General features: G+C 37.7%; 1 protein-coding gene across 2 annotated transcripts; it reads right to left on the bottom strand.

Moving 5' to 3' along the window:
- On the bottom strand, positions 1–22544 carry spire1b (spire-type actin nucleation factor 1b). 2 transcript variants are annotated; one of them, XM_046833807.1, is made up of 17 exons: positions 21918–22544; positions 19074–19105; positions 12938–13171; positions 11074–11199; positions 9489–9563; positions 9132–9296; positions 8419–8505; positions 7988–8117; positions 6401–6442; positions 5754–5902; positions 5485–5578; positions 4707–4849; positions 4159–4296; positions 3271–3341; positions 3154–3181; positions 2858–2994; positions 1–2556 (listed from the first exon to the last, which is right to left on the bottom strand). In XM_046833807.1, exons 1-17 carry the CDS (start codon positions 22189–22191, stop codon positions 2292–2294), a joined length of 2190 nt encoding a protein of 729 aa, XP_046689763.1. In that variant the 5' UTR covers positions 22192–22544; the 3' UTR covers positions 1–2291. The 2 variants fall into 2 exon arrangements, with proteins under 2 accessions (XP_046689763.1, XP_046689764.1); XM_046833808.1 differs by lacking the exon at positions 6401–6442 and having other exon boundaries at positions 21918–22543.
- Positions 22545–23994: the final 1450 nt, after the last annotated feature.

The raw sequence follows: 23994 nt of genomic DNA, 5'->3' as shown, positions 1-23994 counted from the left end.
AAATACATTTTTTTATGTATTTTTTTTTTTAAACCACGCATTTCACGCATTAGGAAGGTCCGTAGTCTTTCATAGTCATGTGCATCGACACATCTAACACCAGACCCTGAAATTCATGCTCAAATTCCATCTGGTTGAAATGTAGGGTCTCTGGCACAGGTCCGTTTGTGTGCTGGTCAGTTCTGGGATATGAAATTCCCAACCACCTGGTGAGCCATTACCAGTCCTTAGCGGCCTTTTTGAAACAGAGCATCATGGATAAGGGCATCATGGCTAAGGACTTGGGTGTGTTTAGTTGTGCTTAACTTAAGTTGGTGTAGTACTCATGTAACTGTGCATTTTGTTTTAAGGGAATCTGTGAATCATCAGTAGTTTAATGGAACAGAGAAAGGTGATAAATTTAAGGCAAAAAATGCAGCTTATGTAAATTAAATGCAAACATTTCTTTAGGGAGAAAATCAATTGTGTGAGTAGAATTTGCGAAGAAATGATTTCTCAAATGAACAACCAGGCAACATTGACTTTCTCATTATCACTGATTGAAAAAAGTGTGCTTTTCTTACAATAATTTTCTCTTCAGTAGAGTTTTATAGATTATTAGTACTCTTAGTTTGTGACCTAGTTAACCAAAATCAGGAGTTTCTTTGGACAAATGTTACAGACTACATACTATTCCAATAATATAAGATTATACAATTAAAAATAATATGATTTTGTACATATCAAATACCTAACATCCTGTAAACTGCAATATAGTTTGAAGTGTTGATAAAAACAATTTATTGTCCATTTGTGTATGTGTAGGTAAATAAACTTGAGAACAATACATTTATGGAAATGAGAAAGTCAATGGCTTTTGGGGAAGTTTACAGCGTATGGTTTGCAGGCTATGTAGGAAAAAGAAAGATAAAAAAAGGAAACCAGCATAAATTCTTTATATGAAAGAAAAACTGCATCACGTATTTCAGAATGAATGAACAAAATAACTGATGGACTACATGAAAAACTTGAACGTGAAGGGATGTAGATGTTACCCATCATGCACCAGAAAGAAAAGGCTCAATATTTAGTAGATAGTGAACATAATGAAGAGAACCGACAGAGCTACCAGTGACACTTCACATTAAACTGCTGAGAACTGCACAGATACTGGTCAAATCTCATCACCAGGTACTAAGAAAGGAGATCTGGATTGGGACTGCAACGAGGCGTCATTACAACATCAGGGGCTAAACAACAGCATGTCACTCATAGAAAAATAAATACAACTCAATAGACGGTCTGTACAACTGCAGCAAATACACATATTTACAAGACAAAACCAAGTTTCAGGTCAGTCTGTTGTACATTACGGACATCATAGGATATGCCAAGACATGTGCCCATAACCAGTTTTATAGCATGACCAAGAAAAATGGAATCCAGTTCAAAATAAAGTCCAGTGGTATGTTTTATTCACTAATACTATTTCTTGATTTGAAAAAAGTACACAAACAACTTGCTATTCAATCTCTCATATTTTCTATTAGCTTTATCCATCAATTTTGCCACTGAAATCCCAGTTACTAGTTGATGCTAAATGTATTTAATGTTTAATTTTGCCATCATGGAACATTTATCTAGTAATGAAACAACATACCTGAGGTAAATGTTGCTTTTCTGGACAACTCAGAACGGTTTGTGTCGTCCCAATGTTTCTACACTTGACAAGAAAAGACTTGCAGGTTGCTAGCTAGCTAGCCAGATTCCTCAACTCAGAATTTTTAAGATTTATTGACATTTTTTTGGTAATTACATAAAAAATGTATAGATTTATTAACTACTTATGTATATTTAAAGGTATACATATTGATTAGCATTTGTGTAAATGTATTCCTGAGTCAAAGCAGCAGTTCTGTCAACCATTTTTGAACCATCCAGTGAACATTTTCATGATGCTGCCTTTCTTCTGTCCTTTAAATATATTTATAATAATAATATTAAAAGATTTCTGTAAAACAGCTGTCCTTATCATTTGTTTTGAATGTGAAAGACTTTACATTCTCAGTGGATTGTAGGAATTCTAAAGAAGTGTCCAATATTGTGTATTTTCGAAAACTGATTATCGGCACATGTCTACTTGTACGTCCACCTGAATAAATCTCTTTAAGAAATCCTAAAGGATTTTTTAGCCACCATCTTCCACAGTCAACAGCTCAGTCATAGGTAGGAAACTCCAGGACAAACAGAGAGACATGAGGACTCCACTTTAGGAAGGTCTAGTCCAAGCGATCATTCTTTAATCACATCATTTAGACCTCATGAATGGTTCTCTCAGACGGCTGGTACTCAGTTCCTGTAGATGAGGACGCGATGAACGAGTGTGTCTTGCGCTTCATTCGGGTGCGTTTGGTGGCCAGGGAAAGACTGTGCTTGCTGGATGAGATGATGTCAGAGATGAACCTTTTGCAGTCCACACACACCTCCATGGTGCTCCAGTCTTCAGTGAGCTCCTTGGGGAGCTCGACGTCCTCGCGGGAGGATGACGCTGAGGACTGACGTGACGACTTGGACAGTCTAAGAGGTGTAAGAGGTAAAAGGAGAAATTGGATTTAGTATGGGTGAGCTCTGTTTCTGAGTGTTAAGATGTCATGTCATGTCATGGTGGAAAACAGTAATTGTTAGATAAGCAGATTTTATACTTGTTTCTATGACAATGCAACTCACAACAAAACTGTTATTCTCTAACATCTGGTTCAGGATGGAAAGCCCAAGGATGGTAGCCCCAGCTTACAACTAACACCAATTACTTTTTGACCAAACAACATACCATTAAAACCAACACCGAGACATGAGTGAAGATCGAAAGGTACGATACCTGCTCATGGTGCGCTGAAAGCTAGGCCGGCGCTGGTTTGTGCTCGTCTTCTCTGATTTGTCCCGAGTCAGCGTTGAAGTGGATGGTCCCAGAGAGTATATGGGTAAGCTGCTGTATGGCTTAGAGGGCAACCGAATCTGTGTCAGGAAACCCAAAGGTACATCAAAATAAGGTCTAATGAGAACTTGCCTGTATATTCTGTAAAATCCTCTAACTCCGCTACTAAAGGTTAAAAAAAAACCATAAGGACAGCAGAGCAAGCCCAAGTGAGATACTTATAATAATATTGGACCTACCTTCTTGCAGCATTGTGAACACACAGGTCTGCAAAAAGGAAAGAAATTCTGTGAGGTAAAAAACTGTACACAAATCGTCTACATCTCAAACTTGATAATGCATTATCGATCCTTTACCTTTTGCAGAACTGGCAGGTGTAAGACCAGGTGAAAAAGGAGAACCGTTTTGCTCGACAGCAGAAGCAAAGCTGCATAAAGAAAGTCTATTTTAACAGGGTTTGGCATTCAGATATTAGCGATGAAAATTGTAATCATTCGTTGGAAATATTAACAATATTTTGTTTAAAAATGTAAAGAATATGTGCCAGAGAACTCTTTATATTCATACAACAGCAACCAATAGGGTGGTTTCGCTTCAAGTAACGCAAGCCAATCAGTTATATCATTCATACTGTTAATGCGGCATTCCAATTGACAAAAAGCCTTATCTTCCATCTTCCGCAAACATGAGCATACAGATACCCATGATTTGCTATATAGAGGTCGACCAGTAGTTGCTGAAAAAAAAACATACTGATAATTTTTCCGGGTTGCATTATACAGTACGAGAGCGGCCTCTAGAGGCGAATCACACATCATGTGCTGTGTATTTGAAGTGTATTTTTTTCATTTCGGATGTAGCTATTTTTATTTATTTGGAGTGTTACGTTTTGTTTCAAAATGAATTCGTCTTTTATTTATTTTCCTCAACATGTATTAATTTATTTAACATATACATTTTTTTTCATTCAGCACTGTTTATTATATTTTCGTATTAAAGTTCAGTACTATTTTATGTTGAGTGTTATGTTTTGTTTTTTTCCATTTTTTTTTCAGTTACCATTTTAAAAAATCAGTTGATTAATCGGTTATCGGCAAGTACGATCCAACCTAGCTATCGGTCAACCTCTAATGCTATATATCATAAGATAGAGCACAGATAATTTTATGTACTTTACAATACCTTTTCTTTGCATAGTTCTTTATATCTGTAGGGTGTTATGAGGAGCAGTGCTTTATTCCTACCTTTCCTTTCTTTAGAGCGTTGTAAATGTCTTTGTACTGCTGGAACTTCTCCAGCTCAGCTTTGACCAGGACCTGCCGGATATGCATTACCTCCTCCACCGTGAGAGACAAACACTCCACTGGGAAGCAGAACTCCTCCTGATCACCCACACAGTGTGTGGTTAAGCCAACACAGGACACATTACAGAGTAGTCAAAGTTCACAATATAAAAAACAAACTTTGAAGAAACACACAGTATAGCTATACAGCCTACATATTTATATTTACATAAATGTAGAACTGCATTTCACTCTGACCTCTACATCTGCCTCTTTCGAACTAACCACCTGCATATCTTCCCTCACCAAATCCATAAACCTCACCTTGTGGCTTTCTCTTTTCCTGTTTTTTTTGTAATTAGAATTGAGTTGTTGAATTTACTAATTACTATTTATTCAGGAGCATATGTTACCAATGGAGATTTTTATTTATTTAATGACAGGAATTGTTCTGTGTTAAGAAAAATGTATGGTTTCATCCTGAGCAACTATTTAAAAAAAAAACATACTAAAGATCTGGAGCTCTGTCTGGATGGAGGGAGGAACTGGCGAACATTGGTGGGTGTCTCTTTCTCTATGGAGTGTCTTCTTTGTGCCGGCTGCTTCCTCTCGGGTTGTGGTGTGGAGGAAATGGGCAGGAACATGGGCGGGGCTACAGCGCACACACACACACACACACACACACACACACACACACACACACACACACACACACACATTAAAACTAAAATATAATTGTTAAATGTTCAAAATAAAAGAATTTTTATTTTATATAAATAAATATGAAAGAGGCAAAATTTAAATCTTCAACGCAACACATTTATTCATGAAGTCTTTTCTTTACTTAGACATAAAAAAAATTATAATTTTTGATCACTAAGCATTTGTTTCACTAAAGTCTCAAATGAAGCACCAAAATCTGCATGATGCTCACATCCAGCAATTAAAACCGTCCGTTTGGAAACATAGCAAAAGTTTAGTTTGGTGTCCGGATGACTTACGTTATTTGAAACCCCATGATTACATTAAAACATTTACAGGAATATTTTGTCTTCAAGCTCTATGTTGAGTTTGGTTTCACTAATAGTAAACATACATTTGCATAAAGTGTCAATATTTGTCCATGGCCATGACGAATAGAGTATTAAAAAACGTGAAAAGTATTAATTTGAGGTACATTTAGAACAGATAAAAATGTGCGGTAAGTTGCTATTAATCACTAGTTATATACTGTATATATGATATAGTATTTTTGATTTATAGTGTATGCCACTGCAGGTGACTTACTCTTCTTTCCCACTACAGACTCTGGTGAAGTGTCCTCAACTATTGGTGTGGAGATGCTAGAGCTGCTGGCTGACCTTTGACCCATGGTCTCGTCCTGCAAAATGGAAAAAATAGTAAGTCAGTGCTTGCCATAACAAATCCTGCAGCCTTGTAGCCTGTAACCTAGTGTGTCCTCATATAAATGAAAACTAATAACGGAATTAGCATTATGTGGGTGTGTCTCAACTTGTTTTCATGCATTTTAGCCATATTCCTTCATACACACTCACCTCAGAATCTGAGCTTCCCATTTCTGCAAGAGTCGGAGCATGGAGTCTCTTCCTCTGGAAGCCACTGGTGCTGTTTGATTGGAGAGATGAGCCATCAGCTAACGAGAGCGAGCTGGAAGCCTTCCTGGCTGCATCCAGAGTGGAGACATCTGGACAAAAATGGCACGTTGAAGTCGTGGAAAAAAAGTTAAAGGTATACGTGTGCACAAGTGTGTGTGTTAGGGAAGGTAGGAGTGTAGGTGAGTAAATGAGTACACACCACAAGCTAGTGTTTTACACACACACACACACACACACACACACACACACACACACACACACACACACACACAAACAGACAAGTGAGTCACATACTGTGCTCAGATGACCATGTCTGTGGACCATTTTGAGACTTGTCCATCTGACAGATCTTGTCAGCTGAGCACGTCGTCATTCGTGCCATGTATCAGAAGACAAATTCGCAAGGTTGCCAGATTGGATCCAATCGAAGGTCATTTTTTTGACTGTTAAATTAGCTTTATTAATTGAACTGCCAATGAAACAAAAGCGTGAAATGATATGACATGTAACTACAGCATCACGGACAAAGCAAAATGACAGGACCGAATCACACCGAAAAACAACACAGGCAGATCGCACGGTTTTACCTGAGGAGTCAAAACTCTGAGACATGCTAAGCGGCCGAATTACTGCAAGGACAAAACAATCAGCGGGTTAAAACAAGCAGATTTTGCTGGTATATTAAAAACAGTGGCGAAATCTCTTTCCTTATCTGGTGTAATTAAAACTATATAAAAACATTTTTAGATATTTTTTGGTGTCTAGAAGTGGCAAAATATAGGAAATTGCCTCAGTAGGTCATAAAAGCTTCAGTATACACTACGGCTGACACGTTTGGGCCTCAATTATCAAGCCGGATATGAGCAGAGTTATATGTAATCTGTATTTGGTATTCATTAAAATCCTGTAAAATCTAAAAATGCACATTTCTATCCTATTGATGCTCCTGAATCTGTGTAAATCTTACACATTTTCAACATACAAGGTTGAAAAAAAGTTATTTATTTATCTATGTTTACACACGATCACTTTCAAAATAGTCCCCTTTCACAGCAATACAGCGCTCCCAGCGTTCCCGCCACTTCTGCAAGTCTTGTAGTTTCCCTCGTAAAACTCACGCGTGAGGAGAGCTCGGTGACAGGGTGCGCACGTTTTCAAAATAGCAGACGTGGTAACGTATATAGAGTCAGAATAGCGCCAGTTGCACGGCTCCCGATGTACACAGGAGGATGGCACACTAACTTATGAAGGTCGGTGCTTCCTGTGACTGTGCGTGCAGCCTTGTGCTGCCACCTGTTGGCGTGTTACAAAACTAGTCTAAAAAATTTTGATACCACCTTGTACCATAAAATAATACAAACTGCATGGATTGCAGCACTTTTAGAAGCATCTAGAACTTTTTGTGAAAAACGTTTTTTTTTTACATAATGCTATTAAGAAAAAGAACATAAAAAAAAGGAAGTGAGCCTAACTCATTTACTATATGTTTAATTATGACAAAAAATAATACATAGTAGACGGACCATTTCTATTTTCCATTTCTACCTTTCACGTTTCACCCTGATTTTTCATTTCCTGCTCCCCTCTGTCCTTGACCTTCTAGGGAGCTTTGTGGGCATCACTAAATGTGAATGTGTCCAGAATCCGCTTTTCCCTTCATGGGTTTTCAACATACACATGCCAACACAATCCACAATCCAAGAAAATCCACATTTTCTGTACTTTTGCAAATCAGGAAGAAGGATTTGTCTTACGCAAGCATTTACTGAAAAATTAATAAATGAGGCCCATTGAAAGTGAATGCAGCAGGCTGTAAGAAGCATAGCAATGAATAGTGAACTACATGAGTTTAATGAACGGCTTTTAATCAAAATCTGTCACTCTGTCATTTTAAATGGACTTTATAAGAATATACGACACATTACATTCAAAAGATGAATATATGTATATTACGTGTGCATGTTATACAAAGCATGTTATCGAATCATGCACTTTATTATACTATGCCTTTTACTCTAACACCTATTAATATTTAATTAATTCATTTTAGTAGAGGCTTTCTCCTTTTTTTTTTTTTTTAAATACCTATTTACAGCAAATTACTGTATAATTAATAAAAAAGTCGCCATTGACTCTCCAATCTGTGAATGTGGACCAAATGTTGCTAGTCTTACCAAATCTGCTCCTGCGAATCTGATCAGGCGACACTGGGCGGAGCTTCCTCTCCGATTTGATCTCCTCCAGGATCCTTTCATGAAGGCTCGGAGGATGTTCCACCTGCGGCTTCAGCTTACGTGCTGCGACCTGTAAACCAGCCCACCCACCCCACGCACACACACACACACACACACACACACACACACACACACACACACACACACACACACACATCAGAGAGTGTCAATGGAGTCGCTAAACCTTATTAGCTAAACAGTAAGATGGACTCATAGGTTACAATCACTTATTCACACACCAAATAAGGAACAAAATGAAAAACAAGGTATTTAATAAACAAGCATTGCATTGACAAGCTTAACATTACAAAAACCAAGATTGCTGAACACTTGTGTTTTGAGTGTACTGGTGCATGCGTGTTTGCACTCACAGGATTGAGAGGAGGTCTGGATCGGATAAACTCCAGGATGACCTCGTGTGCGCTCTTCTTTAACCGCGGAGGAATGTCTCCGTTTACCTGAGGGACACACACAGGTGCATTATATTTGAGCCTTAGTAACCTGGACCAACCATGCACTCCAATATATTTTCTGTTTCATGCTCTGGGGGTCGAATTTTAATTTTAATGGTAGTTCAGACATACGCATCACCACACTTGGGAGGGGGGACATAGGAATTTCTGCCCTTGCAGCATAGTGTGAACAGCAGATCTATCTATCTATCTATCTATCTATCTATCTATCTATCTATCTATCTATCTATCTATCTATCTATCTATCTATCTATCTATCTGGGCAAAGTAGAAACATACAAGTGGAAACAAACAGAACTGTCACAAAATATATAAACATTTCACTCAGGAAACTACAAAAATGATTATAATTACACTAAAACTTGTTTGGTTCCATATTAAAAAACACTGCATTGTAGCCCATATTATTAAAATAAAGCCATGATAAAAATGATCTGACCGAATGAAGGCTCCATGTAAAAAATATTAAATTTCACTGCTATTATTACCAATACAACCCAATATAAAAGATGAACATATTAGCAGTGTCGTCTTGATTGATCATTTATTCATTCGGATCTTATACTGGAGTAGGAGGGATCTGGGTGCCATTTGCATGCGTCTTAATTCACCATGACTTTGCGCAGTTTGTAGCGTTTGGCGCGGATGTCGTCCATGAGCATCTCGTAGGGTGTGAGCTGAAATTCGGTGGGCAGAGGGTTATACTGCCGTTCCTGCACCTTCTTCAGCTTTACGCCGGTCCTCAGATCCTTCATCACCTGCACCCAGAACCGTGCCTGTTTGACACAACAAATTCACACACACCCCAGACCTTGTCACACACTCTTGAAAGTGGCTTACTTCATTACTGTCCACCACTGAAAACATGTATTTACTTGGGGACATGCACTGACTTAAACATAATCTTTCAAATATAAAGGGCTAAAAGTAATAATTGGATGTAAGAGATTTCATGATGTTTCACGCACCCAGTCTGCGTTCTCAAGCTCGTTCAGCTCTCTGGCTGTATCAGCAGTCTTTTTGCCCTCCATCTTCCTCAGATTCTGACCAATCACATACAAAAGAACAAATATTAAAACCACAGGGTTCACCATCAGAGACTGTAAGTAATGATGTTTGCCAGTACCTAAAAAAGGAATGTGATCTGTATGTGTCCATCTCAATTAATGTGTGGCCTTGGAAGTTGTAGCTCTGTGGTTAAGATGTTGGACTTATGAGAAATCATGGAATCAGTAAACCCTGGCAACAACAAGTTACCACTGCTGGGGCCTTGCTCAAGGGCGACTAACTCTCAACAGTGGCAGTGCCAGTCAGTTTTAGTGAAGGAGGCGTAACCATCGGAAGGACCAATGACCAATGGCATGACCTCTAAACCCATCAATTCCAGTTTAAGAGGTATACAGTAAGTCAATGCTATAAAGGAGGCATGGCTTCTGTGGCTCAGTCAGTCCCAGTGAAGGTGGTGTGGCCACTCATTCATAAAAATATTCTCACCTTGCTTCAATTCAAACAGTTTATCATTATATTGAACTGCACTACTACTTACTACATTGTACCAAATTTCAAACAGATGGTAAATATATTTAATCAAATCCATGGTTGCTTTGAATACACCTCCTTTCAAATACAATTTGTTAGAACATATTTTTCTCAAAATAACAAGACTTTTTTTTTTTTTTTTACAATTACTTGTACAATTTGCTTTTATCCACTGCTCCTGTTCAGACTCAAAATGATGCATATGAGTAAAATGACAGCAGAGCCTCTGGTAGCTTCCACAATGAAAGCAGAATTTAGAGCAGGTTTATTTTCTTGGGCTTTTTCTTCAACACAAAACCCTGTAACAAAAAACCCTGTGGGAACAGACAGAACTCCCTTTAAGGGACAAAACATGCAATAGGAGAGGAATCTCTCATCTTACACACACACACACACACACACACACACACACACACACACACACACACACACACACACACTTCAGACTGGTAAACCAGGATGGCATTGCTGGTGTGATGAGGTCAGTGAGGAAGTCCGGAGATCCTCAGCACTGATTGCAGAGAAACAGCTTAGCATAACATACTTAAACCTTGGCTAAATGCTCATGCACTTTTATTGAGTTTAAATTACACACAAAGTGTTTTAATTACAGTTAACTGAAACCTAATACATATTAATAAGCTTAAATGACTTTCCCTCATTCCATAAATACATGCAAGCAATTTTTACAGGGGCCATTAGATATATAACTGCTGGTCTTTCGAAGTTATTGATTAAATCATCAAATTAGATTATGGTTCATTGAGTCACTCTCGAATGGACTAAAGGTATGTGCACACCTCAACATAAAACTCTTGAATGTATTCGTTGCACATCCTGTTCCAGGAATTTTTTATCACAAACATCGGTGTTGCGTCAACCATGCTCCTAATCCTACAATTCTCTGTGTCTATGCAAGACAATGTGGAATTCCTTGAGATGACCATCAGGTAACCGTCATCTATTTCTGCTGATCAGTTCAAAAGTCTCTACAGTGCAGACATTTTTCCTCACCTCTTTTGCACTCCTGATTTTTTCTAGAAATGTCCGCAGTTCCATTGTTTCAGCATAGAGTGCACGACATACGGCTCGGTAGTGATCGGGGGCATCAGCTGGGCTTGGAAGGTGCATTGTGCACAGCTACGGACAACAAAAAGCAAAACATTGTCATCAGTATTATATTATGTATATATATATATATATATATAAATTATTTATTTCTAGCAGATGTGTTATACCTTTATTACTAAGAAAGTGATCAATAATTTGTGACCATTTTTTATGTTGATTGGCTTCTCCTCGATAAACTAGTTCTCAAGAACGTTCCCTCAGCACCACATGAATATGACATATCACAACACTACAAAGACTGAGGTGTGTCCTGAGAGTCACATAGAATATAGATTAACATGGCAGAGGTAGAGCTGCATCTTCCTAGAGACAGAACATGAAAAAACGGTCTGGCTTTAATTATTTTTTTTAGGCATGTTTGTAAAAAGGCCAAGCATTGGAAATCTTTATCTTTATCAAATTTATGATTTGTTGTCTGCCTGAACCAAAGAAATAAAAGCGAACTATCTGTACCATATTGAATTGCATAGTGCCATATTTTTCCCATTGCATCGCTTGGCATTGAATCGAATTGAGTCGAATCCCAATAAGGGTGAATCGTATTGCGTCGCATCGGTAGCTGCTTCATATGTACCTTTAATGTATCATATCGTTGGTTTTGTCTCGAGATTCTAATCGCATCTGCCTCAGTTATGGAGATGCACATCCTTCAACCACATGTAATTGTAACCACTATGCAATCAAAATGACTAACTTGTCAGTTACTGTAGCCAATTTTGCTTTGCATTTTTTGTTTCCACTCTTTTATATTTCCTTCTATTTTCTTTAGACTTGAGATTCCATACAAAGTGGAATATACAAATAAAAGGTTCTCCTGGCATCAGTAAAATATTTTGAGAAATACCAGATTTTTATTCCAGCAAGGAGCTCTTAAAAAAAGGACACGGTGCCCAGTAGTTCAGGCCCTAAATTGGCATTCCTTGGCAAGTTTGGTAGAAATGGACAGCCGGTGTTTGTGAGTCACTCTCAGCTTGATCTTGGCTGCTGAATGGCCAGTTTGTGCCTTTTTTCTTACTCTATCAGCAAAACAGCACTGCACCAAGCAACCATGCAGTTTCCATACTGCTTACACACATTTCACACCGGCTCTTCAAGGGACCTCATAAATCCCTAAAGCGCTGGACAGTACAACCAGCAGATTGCATAAATGAAGCCAAAAACCCCAGAAAATGCTTCTTCAGAGTAAATATTCTCTTTAGCTTTGTGTACACGCCTGCTAATTACATTTCCAGGAAATTGAAACACAATGAAACGTTATTTGGAGAGGCCACAGAATGCATCAGGTCTTTTCAAGGTGTGAAATTGGGCCGATATTATATAATGCATTAGGTTCTAAATAACCTTATTTTATTTTATATATTATCTTTTCCCTCAATAAAAATGTTTGGATAAACTGCCTAGCATTGACATTGGCTAGTTTCCTGAGAAGTGACATGTTGTGCCATCAAATTCCTGCACTTCCTAAACCCTAATGATGCTAGTCTACTATTATGTTGCTTTGCTAATCCTCTACATAGCAAATTTGCTTCAATTGTCAAAGGCTGTATTTTCTCGTAAAATCTTAGCTAGTAAGAAGCATAGCTATTTAACATACTAGCTCTCTAGCTAGCTAATTAAAACATTTTATGCGAATCAGTACATAATTAAGAGCAAACAAACCACAAAGATTTCAGAGTTAGTGGTCCCTCATGTTGCATATTGTCACTAATGTACTAGACTAAATCATAAATACGGCAAACTCCAGTACCTTAAGAACATCCCGGTAACGGCGAATCCCACTGCCCTGGCTGAGCTCTTCGTCCTCCTCATCCTCTGTGGCTTCATAACCTTCGTCGGGACAGGGGTCAAGGTTCAGCTCCGTCGTGTTGGTCATGAGGTCAATTAGCTGCTCAAGAGGAGGGCTAAGTTCTCTCTCTTCATGCTCTTTCAGGCCATAGTCCAGAGCTTTGTAGATCATTATGCCCAGAGACTCAATTCCATTCTACACACACACACACACACACACACACACACACACACACACACACACACACACACCTTATAAGTTTTTTCGGGGCCACACTAAAATCAATAGTTACCTCAGACTAATCCTGTAGTGGATGTGGACTGATGTTTCTTTAGTTCCCCACTTACAAAGAGACCATCTGCCAAAGAAACTATGAAGCCTAGCATGCAATATCCAACATTCAAGGTGGTATCAAAATGTTTGGAGACTATTTTTGTAACACGCCAACAGACGGCAGCACAATGCTGCACGCACAGTCACAGGGAGGACCGAACTTCATAAGTCAGTGTGCCAAAAGACATCATTCTGTGTACATTGGGAATCCACAACATTGTTGCCATTGTCAGTGTATGACATGGAACAGTCCAGGTAATCCTCACGTGTGATTCAAACATGCGCCGTGTTGCTGCTGAGTTTGTCCCCAGGCTGCCGGCCCGAGAGCAAAAGGAACACCACATCAAAGTCTGCCAAGAACACAGTCAGCATGCCATGGATCCTTCATGTCAGGGGATCGATACCATTGACGAAACTTGAGGGAGTATAGGTATGACCCTGAGAAGAAACAACAGTCTTCACAGTGGAAGTGTGCATCATCTCGATGACATCTTTTAATAGGGAGTTATGATGGAAGGTTTTAAGGCATGCAAGGGAGGACATTTGGCGAAAGCGACCATCTGTAGACAGAGCTCTCGACACTTTTTACATTTACATTTGAGGCAGTGTTCTGAAATGCTGAAATGGTGCAGACTTTTAGTCAAGACAAGCCACAGTTTTCACCATGGTAACCATGACTCTGTGGGTGTGGGTGTGTGTGTGTGTGAGAGAGAAAGAGAGAGAGAGAGAGAGAATTTTCTACACTCGATTACATAGAAGACCCACATCAACAGTCGGAACAGCTTCAGTAATAATAGACCCTTTGTCCACATGATACCAGGAAAGTCAATTATGATGGACACCAGCCATGAGAAGCGACAGAGGCTGTGTGACTGCAAGCACTTCAATAAAAGGACCCTTGTGATATCAAGCAATCAAGCATGGCCTGAAATCAAATGACTTGATAATAAACACTCCGATTTAAAAGCAGATCCCCTGCCAGATGCCTAATGTGTATTCTGATGAACAATCACGGAAAAATATATATATAAAACCCATCCATCCATCCATCCATCCATCCATCCATCCATCTATCTATCTATCGTCTGCCTCTGAGCTTTGAGTTATTGCATTGCTCACTCGTTCTTTCATTCGCTCATTTTCTGTATCTTCTGTTCTTTACACTTTTCTTCCTTACTCCCTCGTTATCAGTCTCCTCTCTCTCTGCATCGGTTCTCTTGTCCTCTCTCACTTATGTTTTCTTTCTTTCTTTCTTTCTTTCTTTCTTTCTTTCTTTCTTTCTTTCTTTCCATTCTTATTTCTTGTTTGTTTACCGTCGACAATAACTGTTGACAATATTGACAATGCCAATCACTTATTTTTCGTCCGTCTGTCTGTCTGTCTATCTATCTATGCTCATAGATGCACTATTCCTTAACACAAACACACTTTACTGAAAAGCCAAAAACAATTGTGAGGTTTTATGTTCTAAAATAAAAATCAAATTTGACACCTCACTGCATTTACCAAAATCAACACAACAGCCTCTTCAACATGCCAGAATGAAACAAAGATTAAACATTTCAGTAAAAAGAAAAAATCTGAATCATGTCACAAGAGCCATTATATTATTTAAGTAGATGAACCATTATTATTCCATGGACAAATAAAAAAAATGTTAGTGAGAGCAAATATGCAGAGCCTAATGTAAGATAATGCACCTCTCAGTCTCAAAGACTTTATTCAACCATAAATAAAATAAAAGGTCGTTTTCCATATTTTTGGAATTTATTTGAGCTCTTTTTGGAATGAAAACGAGGCCAGCAGGTGCTAAAAGGTCGCTCACAGGCAGCAGATGCGGGGAGGAGAGTGTTGAGCCTTAATGACATCTTCAACAGGGGTGCAAAATATAATTGGTAACAGAAATTGACAATTAAATTATAGTGGAGTAAAAAGTAAATAAAAGTAAAAAATGTGAATCCTGCTTGGTGTAAAAATCTGTGCACTCTTGAATTGTAAAGGATTTTATTAATAAATAGATTAAAATAATAAATAATAGATAAAACAAAATAGCACTGTAAACTGTACAGTTCTACAAAAATAATCCATTTTAGGGTGGTACTGGTGGTACCACATGGTCTGGAGTGGTCCTACTTCAATAATCGAATATGCTACAGAGATTAACAGTGTAAAATGATAGATTCAGGGGAACTTTTTTAGCTAGCTTGTAAACTGACTCTTTCCCTCACGGACACTGCCGAGACCTAACGTCTGCTCATGCCCTGCAGATAATCCATACCTAATACATAAAACATTTACACTGTACATCTGAGAGTGGTGCAGCTGCGGCATCTGGTAGGGGAGCGAATAAATCAATGCACATTAAGGCCTTTATTTTCTCTCAACTAGTCACTTTCGATCCTCTACGACTGTCATCCCCAAAAAAACTCATCTCTCGTGGGATAAAGGCCAAGGCCACTTGAAATGCAAATGATAAGATTTATGTGAGGGAGATAAGAGTAGATATCTCTGACTAGTCTGTAAATGTCACCAGCTGGAGACCAGGCAAGTCTAAGCATGATATTTCCTCTCAGCGTGACCTGCTGAGAAACAGGTTAAAATGTTTGAGGAAATGCTAATGGTTCTAATAGCATCTAATAAATGACCAATTATAACACAAAACAATGATAGTAATAACTACATTCCCCTACATTTTCCCTTCCTTTTAAAACTCGTTTAAATCGATGTCGGACATTTTTACAAGTCTGTATGCATTCGATTAAATTCATACCTATGCATGATGTTTTTTATTTAATTTTTTATTATAGTTTTAATAATTTCTTATTAAAATGTATCCAAAACAACAACAGGGCTGATCAGTCAACGCACACTGCATTCAAACATATCAATAACAATATAATAATATGAGAGCATGACCATGGAAAGGCAAAGGGTGAATCAGAACATGGAGAAAAAAAAGGGAAAAAGAACATAAGTCAGGGCTAGAGTCTGGCTGGTTCCAAGTTGCCCATATCCACCAGAATAAATCGGATTTGTTCTGTAAGTCGTATGCAGTTTTTCCAAAGGAAGAAGATTAGCCACTTATTCTAAACACATCTTTAATGTTGGTAACTGTGGTGATGAAAATAGAATAAGTCAACATTTCTTTGCCAAATAAGTAATGAAATTTAATAAACAGTGAATCAGTAGAGAAATCTAATGATGGTTTGCAGTTTTGTAAATATATAGTTGTAGACTATATTTCTATATATGGAGACTGGAATTTTCTAGCCAGCATTTTCTGAACCATATCATGTACCTCATGCCAAAAAGGTTGAATGTTCTTACAGTCCCATAATAAAAGCACCAATGTTCCTATTTCAGTTTTACATTTAAAACACAGCTGAGATACATTTGGGTAAATTTTATGGAGGCGCACTAAGGTAAGATATATTCTGTATATGAATTTGATGTTCTGTTTATGCACAAAGCTGGAGGTTGATTTATGAAAAACCTCACATATAGAGAGCCATTCATCATCAGTAAATGGTTGGCCCATATCCCTTTCACAAATCTTTCTTAAAGAATTTAAAGGTGAGGAGGCTTCTGATAACAAAAGATAGAGAATTATCACCACTGTAAGAAGAAGACTATTTTCGATATCTCAATATTTCAGACTAAATAAAATGACGTAATTGGAAAAATTTGAAAGAATCTGTTTCAGGAATTTGGTAATCTATTCTAAGAGCTTTAAAAGATTCAAAAACCTTGGGTGTAAATAAACTGGCTTAATTATATATACCCTTTTCTGCCCAGGTCCAAAGGCCAATATTGGCTAACAAGGCAGAGAGATGCAGGGTACAAAGTGATTGTGGTTTGCATGGTCAAATTTTTGGGGACACTGAGATCATGAGGTCATCTTTCCAAGCCAAAAGAGTGTTAAATATGAAAAAAATGTTCAGCTACTGGTTGGACCTCGCTAAAGTTATCAATTAATGGGAGGGATGTTAGCATTCTTAATGCACATGCAAGGGATTCCATACTGACCCACAAGGAGTATCATTTAAAAAACATCTAAGCATTTGTTTAATCTGAGCAGCCTAATGAAAGAACTGCATGTTGGGCAAAGAACAACCCCCACACTCCCTTGGCTTGAGAAGGGTAGCAAGTTTGATCCTAGATTTTTTTATTATTACATATAAACTTGAATATTGAATATACACTGAAATAAATAGAGTAAATTGGGAAGCACATTTATTTATTGTGATTGTTTTCATTCTTCCAAAGAAAGAAATTAAGGGTGAGAATTTCTTAAATAATAAATCCTTTAAATTAGAGGTTATATGTATGCCCAAACAAAGGTTTTTACTGAGGCCTTGTTTTAAGATCGTCTACTTTATCTGGCAGTTGCTCCACATTAACACGCAAATTATCTATCTGATTGCTATGTGTACTCCCCGTGTCTTTCACCGCGGAGATCTGTTGCTCGGCTGTAGTTATACGTGTCTCTGTGTCAGTGACTCGTACAGTGAGAGCAGAGAATGCATTCTCGAGGAAGCAATTTTCCCAACTGTCCCTCAATACCGTCTAGCCAAGTACACACAGCCCGATTGTAGGCTAGCACAGGTGACCACTCACCTATCCTTAATGTTTATTGGCTAATAAATCTGCACTGTTGAAGCCGCTGACACTTAGATAGATAGATTGGATTAGATTAGATTCAACGTTATTGTCATTGTACAAGGTACATGTACAGAACCAATGAAATGCAATTAGCATTTAAAAAGAAGTGCACAAGTGGTCTATTTACATTAACACAATAGCCCTGCCCACTCACCCAACACGGTCACACAATCTGCCCTGACAACGTAGCAACAACAGATAGCTATCGCAAACGTACGCTAAACTAATCACGTTGCCCGAAACATGATCTACAATAACCTCTGAGCCATACACTGATAATCAATTACATAATTTACCACGATTGCAGATGAACTTGGATCCGTGTTTAGGCAGCACATTTGTGTTCCTGTCAATGTAATTTTGGGCAGAATTAAAAAATTATAATTAAATGAAAAAAACAACAGACAAAAAGCATCATTTCAAGAAATGTATTTGCAATTGGACAATTTTCTAGTTGATTTCCTGTTAAAATGCTTTACACATTTGGGTTTTAGAGAAACAGGAATGACACTCATGACAAAAATAATAAATGCAGAAAAACTACCCATGGCCTTTCAAAATGCAACAATAATATTTATTTTCAAACTGCGATATATCAATCTAGCATCAACGTACATTTTGGGTTACCAACAAACCACTCCAGCAAAGAAAGCTACCCGGAAAAACTATCGTTATGGATTTTTGCAGATAGCCTATAGTTCCAGCAATCAACTATCTGGGCCGATTAATCAGCAACACCGAATAATCGGTCGACCTCTGGTGCAAAGTCACTATTACACTTGATTTTACCCTCCAGTTTATTTTTTTTGGTCATTCTGTGCTTTCTTACTTTTTCTTTCAGGTTTTTTTTCCCAAGTCAGTTGAATTTAATGTTAAATTCTTTATTGTATCTTTGACAACTCTGACATAAAATTGACTGACAAAAAAAAGTATGCTTTAATCACAGTCTCAGCTCAGACACTATCTGTCTGGTTCTCTCACTTCTATCCCAAAACAAGACGCTTCTGAGAAACAAACTTGCACACAATCTTTCTGGTCAGAACTGTCTAAACAAGTATAATAATCATAAAATACACAGAGAGAAACGAACAGCTTCACTCACCGTAACAACAGCGGATGCCGAATGCTCTTTCCCTGCAGGGAGAAACAAAATGAAGTGAGGTCAGGGTTTGGATGAGGAGAAAAGCACCAATAAAGGCAACTGCACTACATTTAACTATTACATTGTATTCTTAATGAAGAATTTTTTTTCCAGTGCTTTACGGTAAAAGTCAGAGGATAAAGACAATTTTTATAAGACAAATTTGCTGTTTTGTATGTTGACAATCAGCATTTTTTTTGTTTTTTTTTAGATACAAAAAAAAAAGAGTTGAATACGTTGGGAAAAATAACTGAAAGCTGCCTTGATATATTAAATCAGAAAATAAATTCTACAACATTAACATACCTATAAAAGATAAAATTGCTGTGGTTTTTACTTAGGATGCTTAGGAGAGACGTAAGAAAAGATTTCGTTACATACTGCCGCTTTAAATGATTAAGTACGAATCTATAGGTTTTGCTGGATCCAGGATATGAGAGAAGGAAATTGGCATATTGTGCTGAGTTTGCTGAGCTTATCAGGTAGAGGAATCAGTCTCCTGACTTAAAAAGAATTGAAAGCCAATAATGTTTCTTACAATCTGTTTCAGAGGCAAAATTTCCAAGTTGCCCAGAAAAAGCAATGCACTCGTGATCATTGTAGAAAATTTAGGAAATGCTTACAGGACATGTGAAAACTCAAACCAGTCAGTTTATGAGAAGTGTTTAAACACTCCAGCAAACAGCAGCCAGCTCATTAATCCTGGTAAAGCAGGAAAGGTATGTTTGAGTATGTTTGCCATCAGACACACCCGTACACATCCTATAATGAGTCACGCAATGTAAATACACACCTTAATCATTTTGGTTTAATGATTTTCTTTTTTTTTTTTTTTTTTAATCGTCTGTACAACTTTATGCAACTGTATTAAAGTTTTCAGCAAATATCAATCATTTATTGTAATAAAATAAGAAACTTGTAAAAAATGTAAAATGTTTTGAAATAGTGCTACATGGTGCACAGTCTATGTGGGTTTCTGTGTGTGAAAAGATTAAAGCAAAAAAACTATATATTGAATAAATCTAAATATTAAATTAAACATATTTGGCTTGTGATTGAATTTCTATGTTATACCTGAAAGGGCAAAACTTCGGCATTGCGGTTAAATCAAAGTATCTCGAGTGCCATTTGAAGAAGATAAGTATGTAAACAAGTCTTAGCTTGCACGTGAATATCAGAAATGTCTGTCAAAAACGTTTAATTTATGACTTTATGTCCGGAAACCTAATGCTGACTGAGGACTGTAAATTCTGATGTGCTGGTAAAGGAACTCTTTATAGACCTTATAAGGGATCACAGGAACTAACTTGTGTCATGAACATCTCAAAGCATTCAATCTGACCATAACCAGGTCAAATGTGTCATGTATTGTTTATTAATAAATTATAAATCAGTTCATTTCTGTTCTGTTTGTGCGATATTGCTTAATTAAAAAGTGTAATCAATGGAAAATCCCTGAGGCAATAAACAGAGTAACACACGTATGCTGTTATACAGGAATGTAGTAAGTAGTGATTACATACATTTTATTTTTGGATTTGTATAAACCAAACATTTATCCACAAAAAATACAAGTTCTGTATGAGTATGATTTCTGTCTAACAGCACAGCTACCGAAAGTAGTTCAGGCTGTAACATGCACATTATTGTTTCACATTGTATAACATTGTAACAAACGTTGTTTTTTTCTATAGTAACAACTCGAACGGTGGACGTTCTATATAATCTAATACTAAATAAAAATGGATTTGAAAATATAGTTTAACTAAGTGGAATTTCTAATTGCTGCTGTAGATACATTTTTGGGAGACTTTTCAAAGTTATGGAAAGTGTTTTATGGAAAAGTACAATCAAAGTTCTCCAGTTATGGAAAGTCTTCAGGGCTGAAGAGTTCATGCTTTCCAGGTTCTCTGTAAGGCCTTTTAATTATGCTGATTTGTCGGCATCCCTACTCGCACCCTGATCCTTTCTTCTTTCCGTATCCGACTGATTCATCCTGACGCCCTATCTCTGGATGGAGTTCTCTTCAGTTGGAGACCACTCTTTCCACATGAACAACCTAAAGATCCATTAAGTTACTGAGCAACTCAAGAACTATGAGGATGGATTTGGACTGTAATTATGAACAGTCTTCTACAATGGTTTAGGACTACAGTCTGCATGAACAGTTCTGGATTTAAGCACCTATCACTAAACAGCACACCTCAACAATGATAAAACTCTGATGTATTTGGTGAGACCTGGGTTACCGTTTTAGGTCTGGTTCCTCTCAAGGTTCCTTTCTCATACCATACCAAGGAGTTCTTGCTTGCCACTGTCACCATTGACTCGTTAGGGACAAACTTATATATACTAACATATACATTTAAATATTTTCAATATTTCTTTATGCAAATGTTACTTTGAAGGCAACAATTACGCTTATTTTTCTATAATTTTCATAACACACCATGCTTGAGTATGTGGAGTATCTAATTATACAATTGTGTATGAGTTGTTAGAAATAGCGCATCGATATAAACCTGTGATTTGCCCTGCAACCGGAACTACTTTCAGAGATGCTGCTATAGAAAACACCTTCCACCGACCAATCAAGATCCAGGATTTAGGAGCGCCGTGCAAAGTGGCATGTGGCGTCTTCTGTGTTTTGCTTGATTCCGCCGTCGTGATCGCAGAAGTGACGTAATAAGTGTCTCTTGCGTCACAACTGCGATCGGCGGCGGAACACCACTATTCTGAGCTTTTTGGTTGTTGTTGTTGATGATGATGATGATGATGATGCTAGAGGATGTAATGGTATTTTACCTGGAGATCTTTGCAACCTGACCGTGCCGTCTTTATGGATTCTGACGTCTCCTGGACCTTTGACAACCCTGGGTTGTTTGGAACTGGATAAATCCCGACAGCACTGATAGCACACCGCCCATGCCTGCTCCTCATTGATCGGCTGGTCGTACAGCGTTAGGATCTCCTCCAGCGAGAGATCATCTCCCTCTCCATCAGCATCCTCCTTCTCCATGGCGTGTGCCGCGGCATCCATCAGCTGCTCTGGCTTGGCGTCCGCTCGCCTCTCGCACATCCTCCTCTCATTTTATCCGTTTGTCTCACATCCTCCAGTCATCCTATCCATCCACCCTTTTATCCTTCTTTCCTTCCAGAGAGATAGAGAGAGAGAGAGAGAGAGAGAGAGAGAGAGAGAGAGACGCAAGTCTCTGCTGTTCCCCTGAACGCGTTTGTTTCTAACCAAGCCTCGTCGGTATGCACTGCGCATGCGTGCTATGCACATCACACTTTTTTTTTTACGACGCCGCCCGAGCCGCACTGCGCATGCGTATCATTGAATCGCTTTATGGTGTTAAAGGTGGCCAGAGTGGCTTTCCACCTATTAAACAAACACGTTTTTGTTCATATTTTCCCCAAACTAATTTAACTGTAATTGTGTATTTTTTCCCTATAAAGCAGCTCCCAAGTCATTTTCTTATATATTATATTTTCAATATTGCCAACACTTATGCTTTGTTTTACATTCGATGCAGAGAAAGTGTCAAAGCCTTCCTTTTACACGAATTCTACATGCAGTGTTGAAATGAAAAGTCCAACCCCAAACACAAATATTTATATGGTGATGTTTGTGCTGTCTTCTGGTATTCTGGTGCTAATTCGACAGTATTTCTGATGAAGGTGAGAAGATGGTGGTTATGAGTCATGATGATGTCACCGGAGGTAATGATTGACTGTTGGAGTTTAGTTATGACAGGTTTTTTAATAGAAGATAAAATAATGTAAACATTTTCATACATAATCAATTACAATTAGGTATAACACCTGGAAACAAAAAAAAAACATTTGTTTCTCTTGTCACTCTTCATTATCCAGCAATGGTCATTGTCATAAAAATTACAAATCCAGCATAAGAGTGGAAATAGCAAATGCTGACGTTTTTAAGAATCTTGGCTCAGTTGGTTAGCAATCCACATTTATTGCTATGGTTTGTATTTAAGGTGTCCTACACAGAGCTACTCATCCCCTCGAGTTAGTTTGAAGGCTATATGAATGATAGGAAGTGCTATTAAATTTCTTTTTTTTGTAGAGTAATTACTGTAAATGGTTTGATGTGATGATAGGTGATAGTCATACAAGTTAATATTCTATATTATATCTGTTTAAACAGTCAAATCTTTGAAAATGTATTGTAAATGTATTGCTGAGCTCAATTCTGATATTTAAATAATAAAAAAATACATTGCAGTAAATGCATGAAAGGCCAAATTGTGTGCCCTCAATGCCAGTGTTATCAAAGGCAAATTTGCTGATCATACCCTTTTCAAAAGTCTGTTGCAATGTACATGACGGGGATATTAGCATGAAAGTTGGAGTTTGGAAGCTGGACTGTCTGAGAAAAGTGTACAGGTGATGAGGCAACAGAGCCTGGCAGGGTAAAGGAATAAAGTTTTACTGCAACCCACTTTTTAAGTAGAAATAAAGGCAAGGGATAAATACCACTGCACTATTATCTTCATCGTAGGCCGTATAAGAAGCCATTAACCAAAATTAAAACAGACGAATACAAAATAGACGTTGACTTGGTATTTCTGAAGTTAATTTTGGACACAATTTTAAAAGAGCTCATGTAAATTACTGGAATATAGATATGAATAATAAGGTGAAATTATTGTACCACTTTATCATCCAATTACTTTTAGTACTAGCACCTGTGCTTGAAGGATCTGTGTACATTAAATACCTTTCACTTTCTTTGTTTAAAAACCACAAACTATGGTACATAAACAGAAAGTAACAGTGATGCACCACCTATAATAGATACCAGGTGGAGTACTATTTGCACAAGCAAATTAACAGTAGTATGTGGATTAGGACATGA

Source organism: Silurus meridionalis, chromosome 21, assembly GCF_014805685.1.
Source record: "Silurus meridionalis isolate SWU-2019-XX chromosome 21, ASM1480568v1, whole genome shotgun sequence".
NCBI classification, from domain to species: Eukaryota; Metazoa; Chordata; class Actinopteri; order Siluriformes; family Siluridae; genus Silurus; species Silurus meridionalis.
Note: the sequence above shows the minus strand (reverse complement) of the source record. Positions and strands in the feature narration are given on the sequence as shown.